Here is a 17,826-nt window from a genome sequence, read left to right on the forward strand (position 1 = left end):
CTTTCTACGTCTCAAAGGATGGAGGCAGCGGGGGGTGGGGGGTTACCCCCCCACCTCCCTTGACCCCACCCGTGTGCAGGAGCGCATGTGGGCTGACGCTCGGCTCACAGGCAGTGGGGCCTGGACGGGGCCTCGGAAGGCTCTGGGCCCCGTGGGGCTGTGACCGGGCCGCCGTGTCTGTGATCCCCTCCGGTGGGCGTCTTCCACCTTGAAGGGTGCCTGGCCTCGGCCGAGGGAGGCCCACGGGCTCGGGTCCAGCCCTGCCTGGGTGCAGGTGTGTGAGCATCCCTCGGTGGCGCCCCGAGGCCGACGCGTTCACACGGAGCCCCCCGCCCGCCACATCCTGATGTTGGCCTGTGAGAAACGCCCGGTCACGGCCCGGGGTCTGGAGTTGCTGGTACAGTCATGGCAAGATTGCTGCGACATCGTGGGCATAAGGGGCTTTGGGCCCGCCCACTTCCGGGCCAGGCCCGAGGGGTCCAGGGGGGCACAGTGACTTTGTGCCCCTGTAAGTTCCTCCACTGATGTGCAAAGCAGGGCCCCAGACTCTTCTGGGAGCGTGTCACCCAGTTGTCAGGGAAACCGGGCTCCTGCCCATGCCCACAGTTTGTGTCACATGTCCTCTGGCGGCATGGACAGGTGGCTGTGCCGGGGGCTGCGTGCCAGAGGCCCGCTGGCAGGTGGGTTTCCAGGAGCCAGGAGGGGTGCGGGTAGGTGTCAGGCCTGCAGGAGAAGGGCGCCCTGGCCGGGGACCCGTTTCTCAATAGAAGCAGGACCTGTGTCACCCTGGGACGTGTCCTCAGCTAGGTGGCTGGAGCGGGGCTGAGGCTGGGGCGTGTCTGCAGTGCCCCCATGGGGCTCTGGTCACGCATGGGCAGGGGAGACACAGCCCCGCAGCTCTTTGTCCTGCCGCCCCCGCCCAGGACTGGACTGGCCCCCGGAGCCTGTCTCTGACCCAGAGTCCACACACGGACCTTTGCGGACACAGGGGTGTGAGGTCGGAAGGAGGCGCCTGCACAGCCTCACCGCCCGTGGGGACAGGCGGGACAAGGCCGAGGGCGCGTCTGGGAGCAAGGATGCGCCGAGGGGTCCGAGTGCGGACTGCAGTTGTCCCAGGCACCTGCAGGAGGGAGAGGGGCGGGACTGGACTCTAAGGGGGGACACTGGAATTGCTGACCTCGGAGCTGTGGGAGGAGAGGGGAGCGTGTCTGGGGGACCCGGGAGCCGTGAGCTGCCCCTTCTCCCTGGAGGGGACGTGGACGGCAGGAACACAGCATCTCCGGGGGCCCTGCGTGGGGGGGGGGGCATCCAGCGGACTCTTGGCCCCTTTGTCGCCCCCAGGACACCATCACGTGGACCTGGCAAGGACCCGGAGCGTAAGTCGGACCCCGTGCCCCTTGACGTCCTGTCCTCTGGGAGGGTGCGGCCCCGCCGTGTCGGCCGCGCCGACTGCAGCAAACGGGCCGGGGCGCGGCCGCTGCTGCAGGACCACAGCTGGGGTCAGCCCCGCGCGCCGGCCTTTCCCCCCCGGGGAGTCCGGGCCTCAGGTGGATTGTCTTTAGCCGCAGCAGGGAGGTAACACCACTCCTCTCCCTGCCCGTGTCTGCCGGCTCAGGGCCAGTGTCACACCGCCGACCCTGGGCAAGGAGGGGGGCCCGCCTCTGGCTCGGCTGCAGGGCACACGTGGGAGCTGGTGCTTGGAGGCGGGGGGTGGGTGTGAGGCCACGCAGAGCCACCCCCCCAGGGCCCCGGCGTGTCCGCGTGGCAGGGGTGACGTTGCCGGGCTGGCGGGTGAGGGCGGGGGGCGAGGAGCCAGGTGGAAGCTGCAGAAGGCCTGGGAAGGGGGTCCTTCGGGGTCCCGGTGGCCTGGGCTTGGCAGGGACGTGGTGGCAGTGGGGGCCCTACAGAGCATTGAGGCCAGGCGTGGGCACAGCATGACGCGGGGCCTGTCCAGTCTGCACTGCGGGGACAGGTCTCCGGGAAACGAGGTTTCCTGAGCTGGAGGACACATGGAGCGGTGGCTTTCGGGCCAGCCAGGCGGGTGTTCCATAAGCTGGTGAGGAAAGCAGCCTCGTCCTGCTTTGCCGTTTCCAGGCTCAGATCCAGCAGGTCCCTCCCGGAGGCGAAGTACCTGCTCAGTAGTGCCCTCTGCTGGGGAGCGGGATCTGGGCTCTTCACCCCAGAGCTGGAAGTCCTTGAACTGAAAGGAGCTGCGAATCTTTAACCAGTGCTGTACATCTGTTCGTTTTTAAGGTTGAAGATCCTGTGGCTCACGCTGTGTCAGTTTCACAATCAAGTGGAAATTGAGGTTGGTTTGAGCTCACACAGATGCGACGTCGCGTTGTCCGTGTTGTGAGGGTGTCACGTGTGGGTCCCCAGCTCGTGCTGCGCGCTGTTCTCCTGGCGTCTGTGCAAGCGTGTTACACGGACGCGGGGCTACGTGCGTCTCTGGGTGTGATGTCGCGTGTGTACGACGTCATCCTGGAATCCGCACAAAGTCCTGTGTCATCTCGCTTCCTGCCCACTCTTTCTGCTGCTTCCCAATGGTTTTGCCTCCATCAGACTGTGTCTCGTGTGACTCTATCCACTCGTATAGGACTTTTTTAAATCAACGGGAAGCTAAGCCCATCATTCTTTTATTACGGCGAGCATAGCTTGAGGGAGTATAAGGCTGCACCCAGACGCTGAATGACCCTTCGGCCTGGACTGGACCTGGTCCCGCGCTGCTGGATCACACGGCTGCGTGTATCATACTGGCATCTTCTGCTTGCCATCAGGAGATGGTCAGACCAGGCAGACGGCCTCCCAGCTTCCAGCCCATCTCCTGAGTCACAGCGCCCACCCTCTCTGCTCAAATAAGTGTGCTCCCGGTCCTGCAGCCCCATCAGTTTAACTCCAGAGCCACGGAGTTTATTTTCTAAACGAGGGAGGCAGCCTGCCTCCCCACACCTGACAAGGAAAGATGAGTTTTAGGCAACTTAAAGCATTTCATTTGCCACCTTCCAGTAAATCCTGCAGAGGGAAACTGAATTGAGGAATGAGCCCGGCTCCCGGCCAGGTTTTGCCCTTCCGCAGAACATAAGCCACCTAATTATGAAGCCCTGCGCTGAAAGGGCCGTGGCCCAGCCCGAGAGTGGCAGGCGTGAGCCCGGGGAGATCTCAGGTGGCTCGTCTGCTGGGGGCCGGGAGGGCGAGCCTCTATTTCCGACCTGGTTTCCAACTGGAAGGGTGGAAGAAGCTGCGTGGCTTGATGACACCCCTCTTGGTGCTCTCCTCGTGTCACCCCCGCAAGATGCCGGCGCTAACGTGGGGACTGGCGCCGTTTGCCTTGTTTTTCAAGGCGGCGGTAGGAAGAGGCTGGAGTTAAGCAGAGGATCGACGGGGTTTGGGGTCGTGAACGTCTGGCTGGAAGGGCGAGGCCCGAGTGGCGGGTCTTTTGCATTTTCTGTGAGGGGGGCTCGCCGGGAGGGTGGGACTTGCTGAAAACACTGCCAGGCGCACAGACACACATTCCCGGGACCGTGTCCCTGTGACCTGCGTGTGGCATAGATGCCAAGAGCTGACAGCAGCCGTCTGCGTGGAGTAACGTGACATCCACAGCACGGACGTGGCCTCTCCGACGGACGCGCACGCGTGACTGTTTCGCGTCTCAAGACTAAGCCCCCGCGTAAAGTTGTGAGCGCGGTGCTCTGGCTCGGGGGCGGGTCGTGGGCTGTCACATGTGTGCACGTATGAGCCCGGGTGACAACTCCAACGACGGTTCAAATGGAAGGGGCTGAGACACCTTGACCGGGGCTCACAGTGGTCACCGCAGGGGCGATGGTGGGGCCGCGCCTGTGGTGCTCGCGCAGGTGACATGGCTTCTCTGTGTGCAGTTCCTGCCTGTGTACCACCCGTCGGAGGAGGAGAAGAAGGACCCCGCCCTGTACGCCAGCAACGTGCGGCGGGTGATGGCACAGTGAGTGAGCGCCCTTCCCGGTGCCCCTGGCTTCCCGAGCTTCTTGTCCCCAATGCTGCGGTGCTGCTGGAAGGAGCCACGTGGCAGAGAGACGGGCCGAGCACCGGCCAGTGTGCCTGGCTGCACGCTCTGTCTCCTCATTTTGTTAGAGGACCTTCCAGCTTGTTCAGCATTTGGAAGAGGGCTAATTGCCATTTAAGTCTACGAATGGCAAGCGGCCCTGTTGGCACCGGTCCCTGCCGGGGCTGTGCCCCCTGGCACCCCAGGGAGCTGGGCAGCAGGTCTGCACACACTGTAGGCTCTGGGCTGGCGCATCCTCAGCGCCTGCCGTCGACCTGCGTGGGCCGCCGTGGTCCTTAATTCCGTCCTGCTGATCGTGGTGTTTGTGCCACAGGGAGCCCGTGTCGCTTACGTGACAGCATGCGTGCAGCTAGACATACCCTCACCTCCCTCTTCACACACTCACGGCTCGTTCCAGGTCGCGGCAGCCTCAGCACCCCACCCCACCCCGGCCGCCTTCACCCCTCCGCGCCCATCCTCCACCACCCCCAGGCGGGGCCCAGGAGGGGTGCTTGGACGGCGTCACCGTGGCGGGGGCGGGGGGTGCACGCAGCTGCAGGGGGCTGGCGGGGGCTGCTGCACTGGCATGACAGCTTCCCGCGGAAGCTCCGTTCCCTCTCTGCACACACAGCCTGCCCCGCTTTCCTGCTTCTCCACAACACCAAGCAAGATCCTGCGTTTAACCTCAGCGCCCGGCCTGACTTAGCCAGGTGTTCCGTCTGCCCACAAGCCCCCGGAGGGTTAGGCGGGGGGAGTCCCCGCAGCACACCCCCCTCGTGCTCCCCACTCGGGACTCCGTCTCCCTTCTCCGAATCGCACAGGACACTGAGCAGCCAGGATCTGGGAGGCACTTGACGCTCAGCTTTTGGGAAGTCGGGGCGCACACAACACCCTTGAGCAACCTCATGATAAATACCCACGCATCACGGGTGACAGGGTAGGGGCAGGTTTTTTTAGTTCATATCCAAGTAAAGTTGTAAACGCCCTGAGGACACCCTCAGGACATCACAGTCTGTTCAGGGGAAAAGGTCGGGTGACCCGTTGGGCGCCCCTTGAATTCCAGAAACGTGGGGGTGGGTCGTCACCTCTCTGGTCCTTGGTGCCACCCAGGAGTGTGCCTGGAGGGGCTGGGCCCCCTGTGGGATGGTCTGAGCCTCCTGGTGCACGTCTGCCCCTGTCCCCTCGTGGCCTGTCCTGAGCGCTTAGGCCGAAGGCAGCCTTTTCCCGGCTCCCTGACTGCGGGCAGCGTTGCCATGGCGACAGGGCACCCACGGGGCAGTTCCAGGACCCCCGGAGACCAGAATCCCGGGCGCTCCGGTCCCTTCTGTGAAATGGTCCCCGGGTCAAGGAAGCGAGGGTGCGAAGAGCCGACTGTACATGGAGATGAGAGGAGCCCTGCGGTGACGGGGCAGTTTTCTGCGCACAACGCGTCTCCCCCGTGCGTCAGGAGGGTCTCTTTCCCATGGGCTCTGATGCAGTCGGGTGGCTGGGCTCTGACCTGCTGACGGCACGGCCCGGCTCCCTGCAGAGACGCGCGGAGCTGAATGAAGGGGATGGACGGGGCTGTGTCACCTTTAAGGCACCCGAAGCCTGCTGGTTTCCTGGGGCAGAGGCCACCGTGGTACCCGGCTGACTGCCAGGCTGGGATGCCCCGGGTTCCCAGTCATTGAAATTCGGGGTCAGCTCTCCGGCCTTTACGTTTAGCGCCCAGGGTGGTCTTTAAACGCCGCCCTCGGGTGCACCCCTGTGTGCAGAGCAGGGCCGCCCCGTGGCTCCTATTAGAGGCTCTTGGGTTGGGGGCTGTGCTTGGGGGTTCACAGGGGGACTCGCCGCACAGGTCCCGGGCCGGGGGAGACCAGGGTGAGAGTGAGGGTCCGGGGTTCACATCTCCTGCGCACGGCCGCTCCTCCCCCTCCGGGCCCTGCTCAGCGCCACCGGACCCGCCTTCTCAGAGACACAGACAGGAGGCCCCTCCGGCAAGGGTGGGAGGGGGCTGCCCGGCCGCTCCTGCTCCCTCCGGACATTGGCTGCTCTGCCACTCACCGGCGTGAGCAGCTCAGGGAAACCACCCCCGCCTCCCGTTGCAGCATCTTTAGCCCCGGAGTTTGGAAGCGGGTTTCTGCCCGTGTTCTCAGCACGTTCCTGCGTCCAGCCCGGCCGGGTTCCCCCACGGGAGGCCGTGCCCTTCTCCTGGGCCTGGCGCTGGCGCTGTGGAAGCCGCCGGCTGGAGGGGGCGGGGGGTGGGGGAGGCGGCTGGATGTCCGGCCCGAGAGCTGGCGGCCGGCCCCCCGCGAGCCGGGGCGCTCTGGTCAGCTGTGGACCTGGTTCCTTGCGGCTGTGGGCTCCCCCTCGCGGCCGCGTGCTGGCAGGGGCCCAGCCCTGAGGGCACCAGGGCTCCCCTCCCCCCACCCCCCGCGTCTCGAGGGGTGGTTCCTGCTCTTGGGAAGCTGCCCCTTCTGCGTGGCTTTCGCCTCCACCCTGGACACCGCCTTGTCCTCATCATTTCTCTTAGTGTTTAACGAGCGTGGGTTTTGCTGGGCGTCACGGTCAAAGCCTTGACTCCTAAGCGGGAGCTGCTGACGACGCAGACAGGTGACGCGGGCCCCACGGCGGGCGGCGTCTCCTTACGAACATGCCCGCATTTTGGCGGACAGACCAGCCCCCAGCGTGGATGGCTTGCGGGCCCAGAGGTGGGATGTGGGGCGGCAGTGGGCCGGGCTGTGGGGATTTCTGCCGTCACGGTGGCCCTGGAGCGAGCTCGAGGGACACTCCGGGCAGGGCCTCTGCCTGACGCCCCGGCCGCCCCTCGCCCCGGGCATCCCCCTGGGTCCGCTGCTGCGAGGGGCCGTGGGGCAGCTGACCCGCGCCCTCCTCTCTTGCAGGGCCCTGGGCATCTCCGTGACCGACTACACTTTTGAGGACTGCCAGCTGGCCCTGGCGGAAGGCCAGCTCCGTCTCCCCGCGGACACCTGCCTGCTGGAGTTTGCGCGGCTGGTGAGGGGCCTGGGGTGAGTCCTGGCCCTTCCCCTGGACGCTCGGGGGAGACGCAGTTCCCTCCAGGCTGGGCCCTGGGCGCAGGCAGGTGTCGTGCTGGGCGGAGGGGAGAGGCATTGTACCAGCGGACCCTTCCACCAGGCCCTCATGGGGTCTCCCCCCGCCGGGCACCTGGTGACCGAGCTGGAGGTAATTGTGCTTTTTCTGAGGTTTGGGGTTTTCCTTTTCTCCAGTAACAGCTTCATTCACGCAGCATCAGCGTCCTAAACCCTCCGTGGCCGCACGGCCGTCTGTATGGACACCCCTCCTGCACCTGAGGGCGAGGGGCGCAGGGCCCGCTCACGCCTCCATGTTCCTAGCAGCGCCCTCGTCTTGAGCACTGGCTGCTGCTCAGGCTGTGAACACTTGTATAGCGTTTCACTGAGTCTTCAGACAGACCAGAACAGCTCCCGTCCTCAGCACCTTGTAATTTAGTGAAAATCTTTCCCTCTTTTATTTTTTTTTTTTTGTCTTTTGACGGCCGTACCCGCAGCATATGGAAGTTCCCAGGGTACGGGTCAAATCGGAGGTACAGCTGCCTGCCTGCACCACAGCTCACAGCAATGCAGAATCCGAGCCGCATCTGCGACCTACACCACAGCTCTCGGCAATGCCAGATCCTTAACCCACTGAGCGAGGCCAGGGATCGAACCCAAGTCCTCATGGATCCTAGTTGGGTTTGTTACTGCCGAGCCACGACGAGAACGCGCTCCCTCGTTTTTTGTTTAGTCTAAAACCAGAAAAGCTCGAGCAAGGTCTGGACAGACACGCAGAAAGCGCTCGGAGGAAGCCCCGCGGAAGGGTGTCCCTCCCGGAGTTTGCGGCACAGCTGGAGGTCCCCCAGTCGGAGGCGCTGCAGGACCTGTTCTCCCTGTTTGATGAGGTAGGGTCACCACCGATCCGGGGCTGGGGAGGGCATCGCCGTCCCTCTCTGAGCAGTATGTTCTTCAGAAGATTCTGGAAGCAGAGCAGGGAAACCATTGTCCTCCTCCCCGCCTCCCTGTCCCCCAGCGCCCCCCACAGTTAAAGCACAGGTCAGCTTTTGCTGGTAAACACGCCTGGAGTTTGGGGTGTTTTGAAGCTGAAAGGCCTGGGACATCACGGCCACTCGTGCACTCGGGAGGTGGCAGGGCTGTCACCTGAAAGCCTCTCTCCCCAGAGCGGCAGCGGCGAGATGGACCTGCGGGAATTCGTGGTCGCCTTGTCCGTCGTGTGCCGGCCCTCCCGGACCCTGGACACCGTCCAGCTGGCATTCAAGGCAAGTGTGGCGTTTACGTGACTTTAGCTCGTGGGGACGTGAGACACAGGTCAGGTCAGGCCGCGGTGCACCTCACAGTCCCTTGTCACGTCCGTGAGCTCATCGGCCCGCTAGTCTCACGTGTCTGTCTGGCTGTTGTTTGTGAAAATGCCCACAAGTCTCCTCTGAGTGGCTTCTGCCTGGAATTAGGGCTCCACGCTCAGAAGGGCCTGGAGTGGGGGCTTTGGGGGTTCTGGGCACCTGAGCGAGACGGGGGTACCACACGCCACCACACACAGCCCGCGTCTCATCAGCCTCCCCACACGGCCTCCCCGTCAGCCTGTGACCAGAGGAGAGTAGGGCCTATGGACGGAGGAGCTGCCTGCCCCAGTGTAGCCCAGAGCCAGGCCCTTCACCTGCAGTGCAGTGAGTCTGGGATTCTGGGGAAGGCCCGTGATGGGGCCCCCGCCTACCTGCAGATTCACCTGGCTGCACTCAGGGCTGGCCTAGCCCGCTCAGTCACCCAGGATGAAGCTGGGCAGGCTTTGCCCACCTAGAGATGTGATTCTCAGGGTCTCCTTGTGGATGCATCTCACAGGTGCAACTCAAATTAGCCAGACTCACAAGAACCTGATGTATAGCTCAGGAAGCCCTGTGCTCACTTCTGACCCCGGCGCAGCGGGAGATTCCCCCACGATGCAGGGTGGCTTCTGCAGATTACGCAGGGGCGTTAACTGGGTGGTGACCTCTAGGAAAGCCTGTGCCTTTCCTCCAGCCTGGGCAGGTGCCTCCCAGGGCTGCCCGTGGGCTCAACCCCCATGCTGGCCCTGCCTTCACCACACACCCCCAGGGGCCCCGCTGGCAGCTTCTCTGACGTCACCCAGTAGAATCTGCTATGACATCCGTGGCTGGAGGGGAGGTCGCCTTGTTTCTTAGTGAAAGCGCTGAGCCGGGCTTGACTGTTTTGGGTGGTGCTGAAAGGGCTCCGCCTGAGGGGCAGGTGTAGGGGCTGCTGGGGGCGAGGGGTCCCGGTGCTTCTCCACAGCGACTTGCCCTCACGGCAGCCGACACCAAGGTTAACAGACACAAGGTCCCTGCAGTGACCGCCTCAGTAACTCGCTGAGAAGTTGCCTCTCATGGGCCCTGGGGTGGCAGGCGGCCCCCTGGCCAGACACCGCCCCACCAGTGGTGCTGGCCTGTCCTGCTCATGAGGGCGTCCCCACAAGTCCCACCTGAGGTCGGAAGGCTCACAGTCCTTGGCTCCCGCATGGCTGGCAGGTGCTGGACAGGCAGCCCCTCGACCTGGTGGGAGAGGGGACAGGCTGTCCAGAGGCACACGTGCCTGTGTGACCCAGGTCCCCCCGGGCTGGCGGTTCCGATGCAGCGTTTTAGTGATGGTGACCCTTGGACTCCCCGGCACACCTGCTGGCCGCAGTCTCCGCAGTAGCGCCTGCAGGCGTCCTGTTGCCTCCCCGTGCTGAGGATGTATGTAAAACCAGAAGCTACGGGCACGGTGCAAATCCCCCAGCGCAGGTGGAGAGGGTGCCCCGGGGCTAGGTCCTTCCGTCAGGAGCCCAGCCCTCCAGGAGCCCAGCCCTCCCGGCAGCTTCGCACACGGAAGCCTCGGAGCCCCTCTCTGGGGTAGAAGCAGCAGTCCTCTCAGCGTTACAGCCCAGCCTCTGGGCCGGCACCTGCTCATCCCACACGCCGGCCTGGGGGAGGCTGAGGACGCCTGGGTCTGGCCGCGCCTGACGGGCCCCCGAAGCTCCGGGGGTTAGTCTGCAGATGTTTGGCCGAGTGGAAAGGGAGGTGCATGGAGAGGACTCGGGAACTGCCAGGCCTCAGGCTGACCTGCACCAAGGGGGGCCGGGCCCCGGGGAAGGGCACCGTTGGCGGGTCTGCCACCCCCGAAGGTGGATGTGGTGGCAGGTCCGTGTCGTGTTGCTGGGCTCAGCACCACCAGGGGACAGCCGCCCCACCCTGCGCGAGCCCACCTCTGGGTGGGAGGGCAGAGTGTGCGCTCCAGAGAGCTGGGGGTTGGCGCAGGCTGGTGGGGCCCCAGGTCACAGAGACGGGAGGAGAGCCCCTCAGCGCACAGCTCTCCTGCAGCCCCTCCTCGACTCCGAGGAGGCAGGGCCTCTGCCCCCAGAGCTGGGCAGGAGGAGGGGTCAGGGTAAGGCTGCGGGATGTGAGGGCTGGGCTGCTGGCCTCAGCTGGTCCACAACCAGTGCTGCGCTGGGCCCGGGGTTCTTCCTGTGACTGCGAGACGCCCGCAGCAGCAAACTCCAGGGCGCTCCGAAAAGAGGCTCGTTGCTCCCAGGTCCTGGAAGGTACACGGCACGCCGGGCACAGCGAGGTCACAGGCCGCGGGGGAGAGTGTGGATCTGGGGCTCTGCCTTTATGGGGTGAGGGGGGGGCCTGGGGGGGTCACGATTATTGGCGAATGTAAAGCATTGGAGTGGGAATTAGGGGGCAGGAAGGGAGACGCAGGGTCACTGGAGCGGCCGTCATGGGTCCCCCAGGGCTTTCTGAAGGGGGGTGCAGCCTGGCTCCTCACCTGCTGGGTTTGCTGGTGATGGCGCGTCACAGCCCAGTGTGTGTATCCAGGTGGGCGTCTGAGTGGACGCCTCCCAACCCAAAGCTGGATGTAACCTAGGTTACAGCGTATGAACCACTCTCTCTTGGTCGATTGAAAACAGAAGAGCAGGGTATTGAAACTCCCGGCTGCCGCCCTGCCCCAGGCGCCCAGCACTCCCGGGGCGGGTGGAGGAACTGAGTTCCAGCCATTCTGAGCCCAGGAGCTGGGGACGCCATGCAGAGAGGCGGCCACCCTGGACAGCAGGGGCTGGCGGGGACCGCGGGTGCCACCGGCCTCTGCCTTGCAGATGTACGGGTCCCAGGAGGGTGGCAGCATAGACGAGGACACCCTGTCCAGCATCCTCAAGACCGCCTTGGGGGTGGCCGAACTGACGGTGACCGGCCTCTTCCGGGCAATCGACCAGGAGGAGAAGGGCAGGATCACGTTCGGTGAGTGGCCGGGAGCGGGGACGTCGCCTGTGCAGGGTGGGGGGCGCACACGCTCCCCTCGGGCACGGAGATGCTGGGACCTGGCAGGGCTGAGCGCTGGCCTCGGTCCCTGGGGAGGGGCTGCGGGGCGGGACAGGGCCACGCCCGCCCGTGGGGACTCCTTCCTGCTGAGTCTCCTCTCCGCACAGAGCAGGCCGCCGAGGTCCTTGGGGGTTGGGACCTGAACCCTCTGGGGACCCAGGCCTCGTGAAGGCGGCCGCTGTGCGCGCCGGCCGTTGGCGGTTCAAGATGAACGCGTAATCTCCCTAAGATGAGAGGAGACGTTTGCTCAGGAAAGGTCACCGTTCACGTCTTGTTTGGATGTGTTTTTAAACTGCATCCAAATGTCAGGCACGGGCTGCGCTGTCTGCGCTGGAGGCGGGCGGTGCAGTGAGCGCCGGCTCGGCGCAGACTCTCCCGGGACGCGGCCCCATCCCCTGCTCTCCTGCAGGGCCCCACGCCGAGGCCGCTGGGCGTCACCAAGCCCTCGGTGCACCCCACCCGACACCGGGCCCAGGCCAGCGGGGACACACGGCGCAGAGCCTCGCAGGCCCTCAGGGGCCCTCAGGGCGAACCACCCTCGTGTGCACCGTGGCCCAGCACGTCCCCACCCATCCACGCGCCTGCCTTGGGGTGCCAGGCGTGTCCCCAGGATGGAAGATCCCCCCCCCCCCGCCCCCGGCTCGGCACCGACGCCCATCCCAGACACCGTCCTTTAGCTTCCCCGAAACCCAAGTGGCCGAAAGGACGTGGCGGTGACCGGGGCGCCGCCGAGACCCCTGAAGCGCGGTCCTTCCTGCGGCCTCCTGGGCGCCCCCATGCGCCACGACGCCCTGGAGTGTGAGGGGGGCCCGGGAGAGCCCCCAGCGCCACCCCGCGGCCGTAACCCAGGCGCCTCTCTCTTTCCAGACGACTTCAAGAGGTTCGCGGAGGCGAACCCCAACTTTGCGGAGGAACACCTGTACCCCGAGCAGACGCGCCCCCCGAGCTGCGTGCACCCGCTCCCGGCCCCCACCCCCAACGGCTTCTGCGCCGACTTCAGCCCCGAACCCTCGGCCGCTGGAATGGAGCCTTTTCGTAAGAAACTGGACTAGGATGGAAGGTTCTGGAGAGACCAGCCTCCCCCCGGCTGCCGCCGCCCTGCCTGTGTGACGACACCTGGGGCTCGCCCTCCCCCACGCTGTCCCTTTCCTGCCCCTGGGCCCAGGCCTCGGGGACGCGGGGTCGTTTCGTCGGGGAGCCAGCGGGGCACACAGCCCGGCCTCGAGATCAGGGGGCAGCTCCGGCCCGGCGCCACTTTGTGGTCCCCCCGCCCCAGCCACCACCCGCCCCCGGTTCTGTTCCCACCCACCGTGGGGCCCGGGCGGCGCCGGCCCGCACCTCCCCACACACACACACACACACACACACACACACACACACACACGAGCGGCCGTGTCCCCAGCTCCAGCACAAAGACTGCCCCCCCGCCGCCGAGTCTGGGCAGAGCCGCCGTCTGATTTTTAAATGTTTCTATATTTGCAGGAGCTCATGAGTATTTTATAAACTTCATTTAGATACTACAGGAAACATGCAGCATTTTTTTTATAAAAAGAAAATTGTTTTTCTACTTCATTTTCCTTTGAGGGTCGGAGGAGATTTATTTACAGGCCCTATTTTGATAGAACCAGAGGCTGGGGGCTTTGAGTTCGCTTCCTGCCTCCCTGGGCCAGGTGACCCCCCCTGTTGGGCGCCGCCCTCTGCTGGCGCCGCCCTTCCCAGACCCCTATAGACCAGCTTGGGGTTTCTGTTTCAGTGGGAGCGCGTCTACTTCACCCGAGTGGGAGCCTGACCTGGCGCCACGGGCTGTGAGCTGAGCGGGAGCCTCCCGGGCCAGGTGTCCCCCGGCCGGTGGCTCTGCCCCCCTCCCCCTCCCCGTTCCACCCGGGGTTCCTCTGGGCATCCTCCGGAGTCAGGGGAGGGGGCCAGGTGCTGCCTTTGTCCCCTTGATAGTTTTTTCGGGGACTGGAAGCCTATCCTCAAAGCACAATGACGACCACAGGCCGAGTTCTTTCCCTGAAGCAAAGCCCCTGGCTTTGTTGTTTGGGAAATGGTTTTTGAATTCCTAAGAGGACTGGCTTTTCTCTTGGGGGCAAATCCATAGCAAGTGACCACCGGGCGGAAGTGCAGGGAAGACGCTACTGGCTTCCTGGGGGCGGAGATGAGCCTGTCACTTCCTTCATTCCAACGCCCCTCCCGCCAGCAGGTGGGGGGGACCTGACATCATTCCAGGGCCTTCGGCCCACTGGACACAGGATTTCCAAAGCAGCCTTGGGAGCGAGAGGCGCTTTCGCGACCGTAGGATGCGTGAAGATTCCTTTTTAAAAGAGAAAAACCCACACCCGCCATGAAGGAGGGAACGACCTGAGATGTTCGGAGAAGGGGCTCGGCCCCGCGTCTGCGCATGAAGGGTTTTTGGAATGAAATGCCTCTGCGTTTTCAGGAAAAAATCTCTGATCAGCAGACCTCGAATGGATGTCCGTTCCTCCGGATTCTCTTTTCTCTTTTGTGATCACGAGCCTTCAGAACTGTGAATGTACAGAGCTTGGACTTGAACCCTTTGTGGGTCGAGGAGCCGAGGGGGGGGGGGGGCATCGCCTGCAGGGCCCTGGGGGGGCGCCTCGAAAGGAGCCTTGTCTTCTCGATGGAATGAATAAAACGTGGAGTCTCATGTACTTGAGGGTGTGTTTTGTTACACGTGTTTTTTATTAAAAAGACCACAGACGTGACCTCAGCGGTGGGAGAGCTGATCTAGCTGAGGTTTCTCCGTGCTTCCTCGTGTTTGGGAAAAACAGTGAGATTCTGAAGAAAGAGCTCTCTGGGTGGCGGGGGGGTGGTCTGCATGGACAGTGGCTGGCGTTTCACAGAATTCAGCCTCGCAGACCTTTTGCCAGCCTGGTGAGTTGGCTTCTAGAATCTCCCCGGGAAACACGCACTTCGCGGAGCAGAGCGTCCAGGCCTGTTACGTCCGTGAGGATTTAGGAAAAGTGTCCGAAGGCTGCCGTCGCTCCACAGCGGCGCGGGAGAAAACGGGCGCGTGGCCTCGGCTTCAGCCTCAGCCCCTGAGGATGCTGTCGCAGGGGTAAGTCGGGGAGGCCGGGGCAGGGCGTGTGGTCCCCCTCCAGGTGGGAGGAGGAGATGGGCCAGAGCAGCGGCCCTGCGCCAAAGGGCTCGGGGCTGCCAGGCTGCCCTTAACCACCAGGTGGCGGTGCTGGCAGAGAGGGCACCTCCATACCTGTATTCAGATGAGGACCAGCACGCCCCCCTGGGGTGGGGGCTGCGTCGCAAGCCAACGCCCAGGGCCGGAGCCAAGTCCTGGGCCCACGCCTGCTCTGGGCCGCTCAGCTCTGGGTGAGGGACCCGGTCCGCCCCAGGCCCCCTCCCCGAGCCGCTCACACGCTGGGTGGTCTGGGAGAGAGGCAGGCCCACGCCCGCCCACCCGAGATACACGCGAGGGAGAAGACGTGGCAGCCAGGAGTGGCGGCATGTGGGCTCAGGGAGCACAGACCAAAGGAAAGCTGAGCGAGAGACACAAGTGACGCAGAGGTGACTGGAGTCCCAGGAAAGGGACGCAGGGACAGGACGTTCCGGTTGTGGCAACGGAAGTGAATCCGACCAGAAACCATGAGGCTGCAGGTTCAATCCCTGGCCCCGCTCAGTGGTTGAGGATCCCACGTGGCCGTGAGCTGTGGTGTAGGTCGAAGACGGCTCGGATCCCGTGTTGCGGTGGCTGCGGTGCAGGCCGGCAGCTGCTGCTCCGATTCGATGCCTGGCCTAGGAACTTGCATATGCCACTATTGTGGCCCTAATCAGACATATTAAATAAATAAGTAAAAATTTTAAAACATACAACAAATTCTGGAAGCCTCTGGTAAGAGAATATCCTCAAAGCTTCCGGAGAAAAATCGTTACCGTGGACCAAAGAGAAACGTCTGGCCCCGCAGGGAGCATGAGCGCTGTTTGAAGGGAGACAGGGAAAAAATTTAAACATGTAAACGTCCCAGAGGAAACAAGATAAAAACAGGCTCGTAAGCCACAGGTAGAAATAAAAGGGGGTATTTTAAAATGATAACTTCACTCAAGCTAAGCAGGAAAGTGAAAACCAACACCAAAGGACGGATAAATAACACGAGCGGAACACAGCAAACAGCAGGTTAAGTCCCCGCCCTAGCGACTGCCTCACAGACTAAAGGCCCCGCGACATGTGCTGGACCCATTTTTTTTGCCCGAGCCCAAGGCACACAGAAGTTCCCAGCTAAGGGATCGAACCCAAGCCACGGGAGTGACGATGCCAGATCCTTAACCCTCTGAGCCACTGGGGAAATCCTGGACCAAATTTAAGACAAAGAAAAACCCCACCATGTGTGCTGTGTAAGCAGATGCTGAAGTTAAAACACACAACAAAACGGGAACTATAGGAACATGCAAACGTCACCCTGAGACCGTGGACGGAGCGAGATTAATTTCACAGCAAGTGACCTTTAGGATGGGCCGGCCGCGAACGCAGCGTCAAAGGCAAACAGTGCGCGGCGGGGCGGGGTTCAGTGCGGCTGGAGGACAGTCGTCCTGAAGCCGCCCGGCCCAGTGACGTAGCTTAAAATGTATTAAGCAAACACTGGCAGAATGAAAAGAGGAATTAAATGCATCCGCGACGCTAGCTGGAGATTTAGCGCGGCTCCCTCGGGGATCCACAGACCCACCGGGGAGAGAGATGCAATTATGCAGGCATTTGCAACAACCCCGTTTTCCAGATTGATTTAATTGCCTTTAAAATGCACGAGAAGCAGGTGACAAATGGGCTCGAGGCTTGGCCAGAGAGTAAATCTCAATAAATCTCAAAATATTTAACTCATCCAGGGTCTATTTCTTCATCCAAAGGAAGACACCCGTGTCCCGGGACAGAACCCAGCCTGCAGCCCCCAGCCGCCGGGAGCCTGGCGGGGTCTGTGAGGGGCCTGACTCGGCCTGCAATTGTCAGGAGCTGCTCAGGCTCCAAGTCATTCTTTTTTTGGTTTGTTTGTTTTTTCTCTGCTTTTTAGGGCCACACCCACGGCACACGGAGGTTCCCAGGCTAGGGCCGAATCGGAGCTACAGTTGCCAGCCTACACCACAGCCACAGCAACGCGGGATCCTTGACCACTGAGCGAGGCCAGGGATCGAACCTGCATCCTCTCGGCGACTACGTTCTTAAGCTGCTGAGCCGCGACAGGAACTCCTCCACTCCTTCTTTTAAACTAAAGGAAAGTGAACGTCTCCACAGCTTTACTCCGGCCACGGTGGGGGAGCAGATGGTCCCCCTCCATCCCGAACGTCGGCGGCGGGTGGGTTTTGCCTGAATCGTGGCGATTGCAGCCCTCGGGCAGTCCCGCCAAAGCCTAAACGCAAGGCCTGCAAGGCTGACCAAGCTCTTTGGAACCTCCCTGCAGCCCGCAGTTGCAGAACACGCAGCGTGTGCAGCGATCCAGCACCCAAAGGTGACCTTCAAGTGCCTGCATCCAATCGGAGGTCACCTCGATGCTGAAAGACAGGAGAGACCCCCTAACATCAAGAGCAACAGACAGCGGTGGCCGATGACAGACAGCAGGGGCACCGCTGACCCTGACACAGTATCACCGGGTCCTCGTTCCGAAGCCAGCTGGGAGCAAGACGCGCCCCGGTTAGTCAAGGCAGGAAAGATGTCCTTTAAAGGACACAGACCTAGGGGCCGCTGTCATGGCTCAGCAGAAACGAATCTGACCAGGGTCCCTGAGGATGCAGGTTCAATCCCTGGCCCCACTCAGTGGGTTAAGGATCCAGCGTTGCTGTGAGCTGTGGTGGAGGTTGCAGATGTGGCTCGGATTCCACGTGGCTGTGGCTGTAGTGTAGACCAGCAGCGACAGCTCAGATTCGACCCCAAGCCTAGAAACCTCCATATGCCATGGTACGACCCTAAAAAAAAAAAAAAAGAAAGAAAAAGAAAAAAAATAAAGGGCGCAAGTCTAAAGTCTCCAGGTAGGAAGAGATGTTTGGGATGTGAGAGCCCTTGGTTGGGTTTGGGGCGGCTTGGACGTTGCAGAAGAGAGCGCCAGTGAACCCGAGGAGCAGCAGTACAAACTGCTCAGAATGACAGAGAAAAGAGACGGAAACGGAGCTGAGCGCAGGTGAGGAGTGGGCTTCTCGTCACCTGACGTCCAAGCCGCCGAGTCCCCAGGAAAAGGGCAAACAGAAGCGTTTGAAGAAAGAAATACTTTTCCCAGGAGTTCCCGTCGGGGCTCAATGGTTAACGAATCCAACTAGGAACCATGAGGTTGCAGGTTCGATTCCTGGCCTTGCTCAGTGGGTTAAGGATCCGGCGTTGCCGTGAGCTGTGGTGTAGGTTGCAGACATGGCTTGGATCCTGCGTTGCTGTGGCTGTGGTGCAGGCCGGCAGCTACAGCTCCGATTCGACCCCGCC

The 17,826-nt window shown here is 62.7% G+C and overlaps 1 protein-coding gene across 10 annotated transcripts in view; it reads left to right on the forward strand.

Annotated features, from left to right (window-relative positions):
- The window catches only part of LPCAT1 (lysophosphatidylcholine acyltransferase 1), a 39,456-nt gene extending 25,388 nt beyond the window's left edge, over window positions 1-14,068 (forward strand). For all 10 annotated transcript variants that reach the window (XM_005672624.4, XM_003134168.6, XM_085001709.1 and 7 more), the window contains 8 exons: window positions 1,342-1,376; window positions 2,254-2,308; window positions 3,876-3,958; window positions 6,901-7,026; window positions 7,781-7,934; window positions 8,211-8,309; window positions 11,174-11,315; window positions 12,264-14,068. In XM_005672624.4, the coding sequence (XP_005672681.1) occupies window positions 1,342-1,376; window positions 2,254-2,308; window positions 3,876-3,958; window positions 6,901-7,026; window positions 7,781-7,934; window positions 8,211-8,309; window positions 11,174-11,315; window positions 12,264-12,448 (879 nt within the window). In that variant the 3' untranslated portion in view covers window positions 12,449-14,068. The remainder of the gene's footprint in view (window positions 1-1,341; window positions 1,377-2,253; window positions 2,309-3,875; window positions 3,959-6,900; window positions 7,027-7,780; window positions 7,935-8,210; window positions 8,310-11,173; window positions 11,316-12,263) is intronic.
- The last annotated feature ends 3,758 nt before the right edge of the window (window positions 14,069-17,826 follow it).

This window comes from Sus scrofa, chromosome 16, assembly GCF_054392235.1.
Source record: "Sus scrofa isolate SSC_HxYL_T2T_F1_AM1 chromosome 16, Sscrofa_HxYL_maternal_Yorkshire_Landrace_v2.0, whole genome shotgun sequence".
Taxonomy (NCBI): domain Eukaryota; kingdom Metazoa; phylum Chordata; class Mammalia; order Artiodactyla; family Suidae; genus Sus; species Sus scrofa.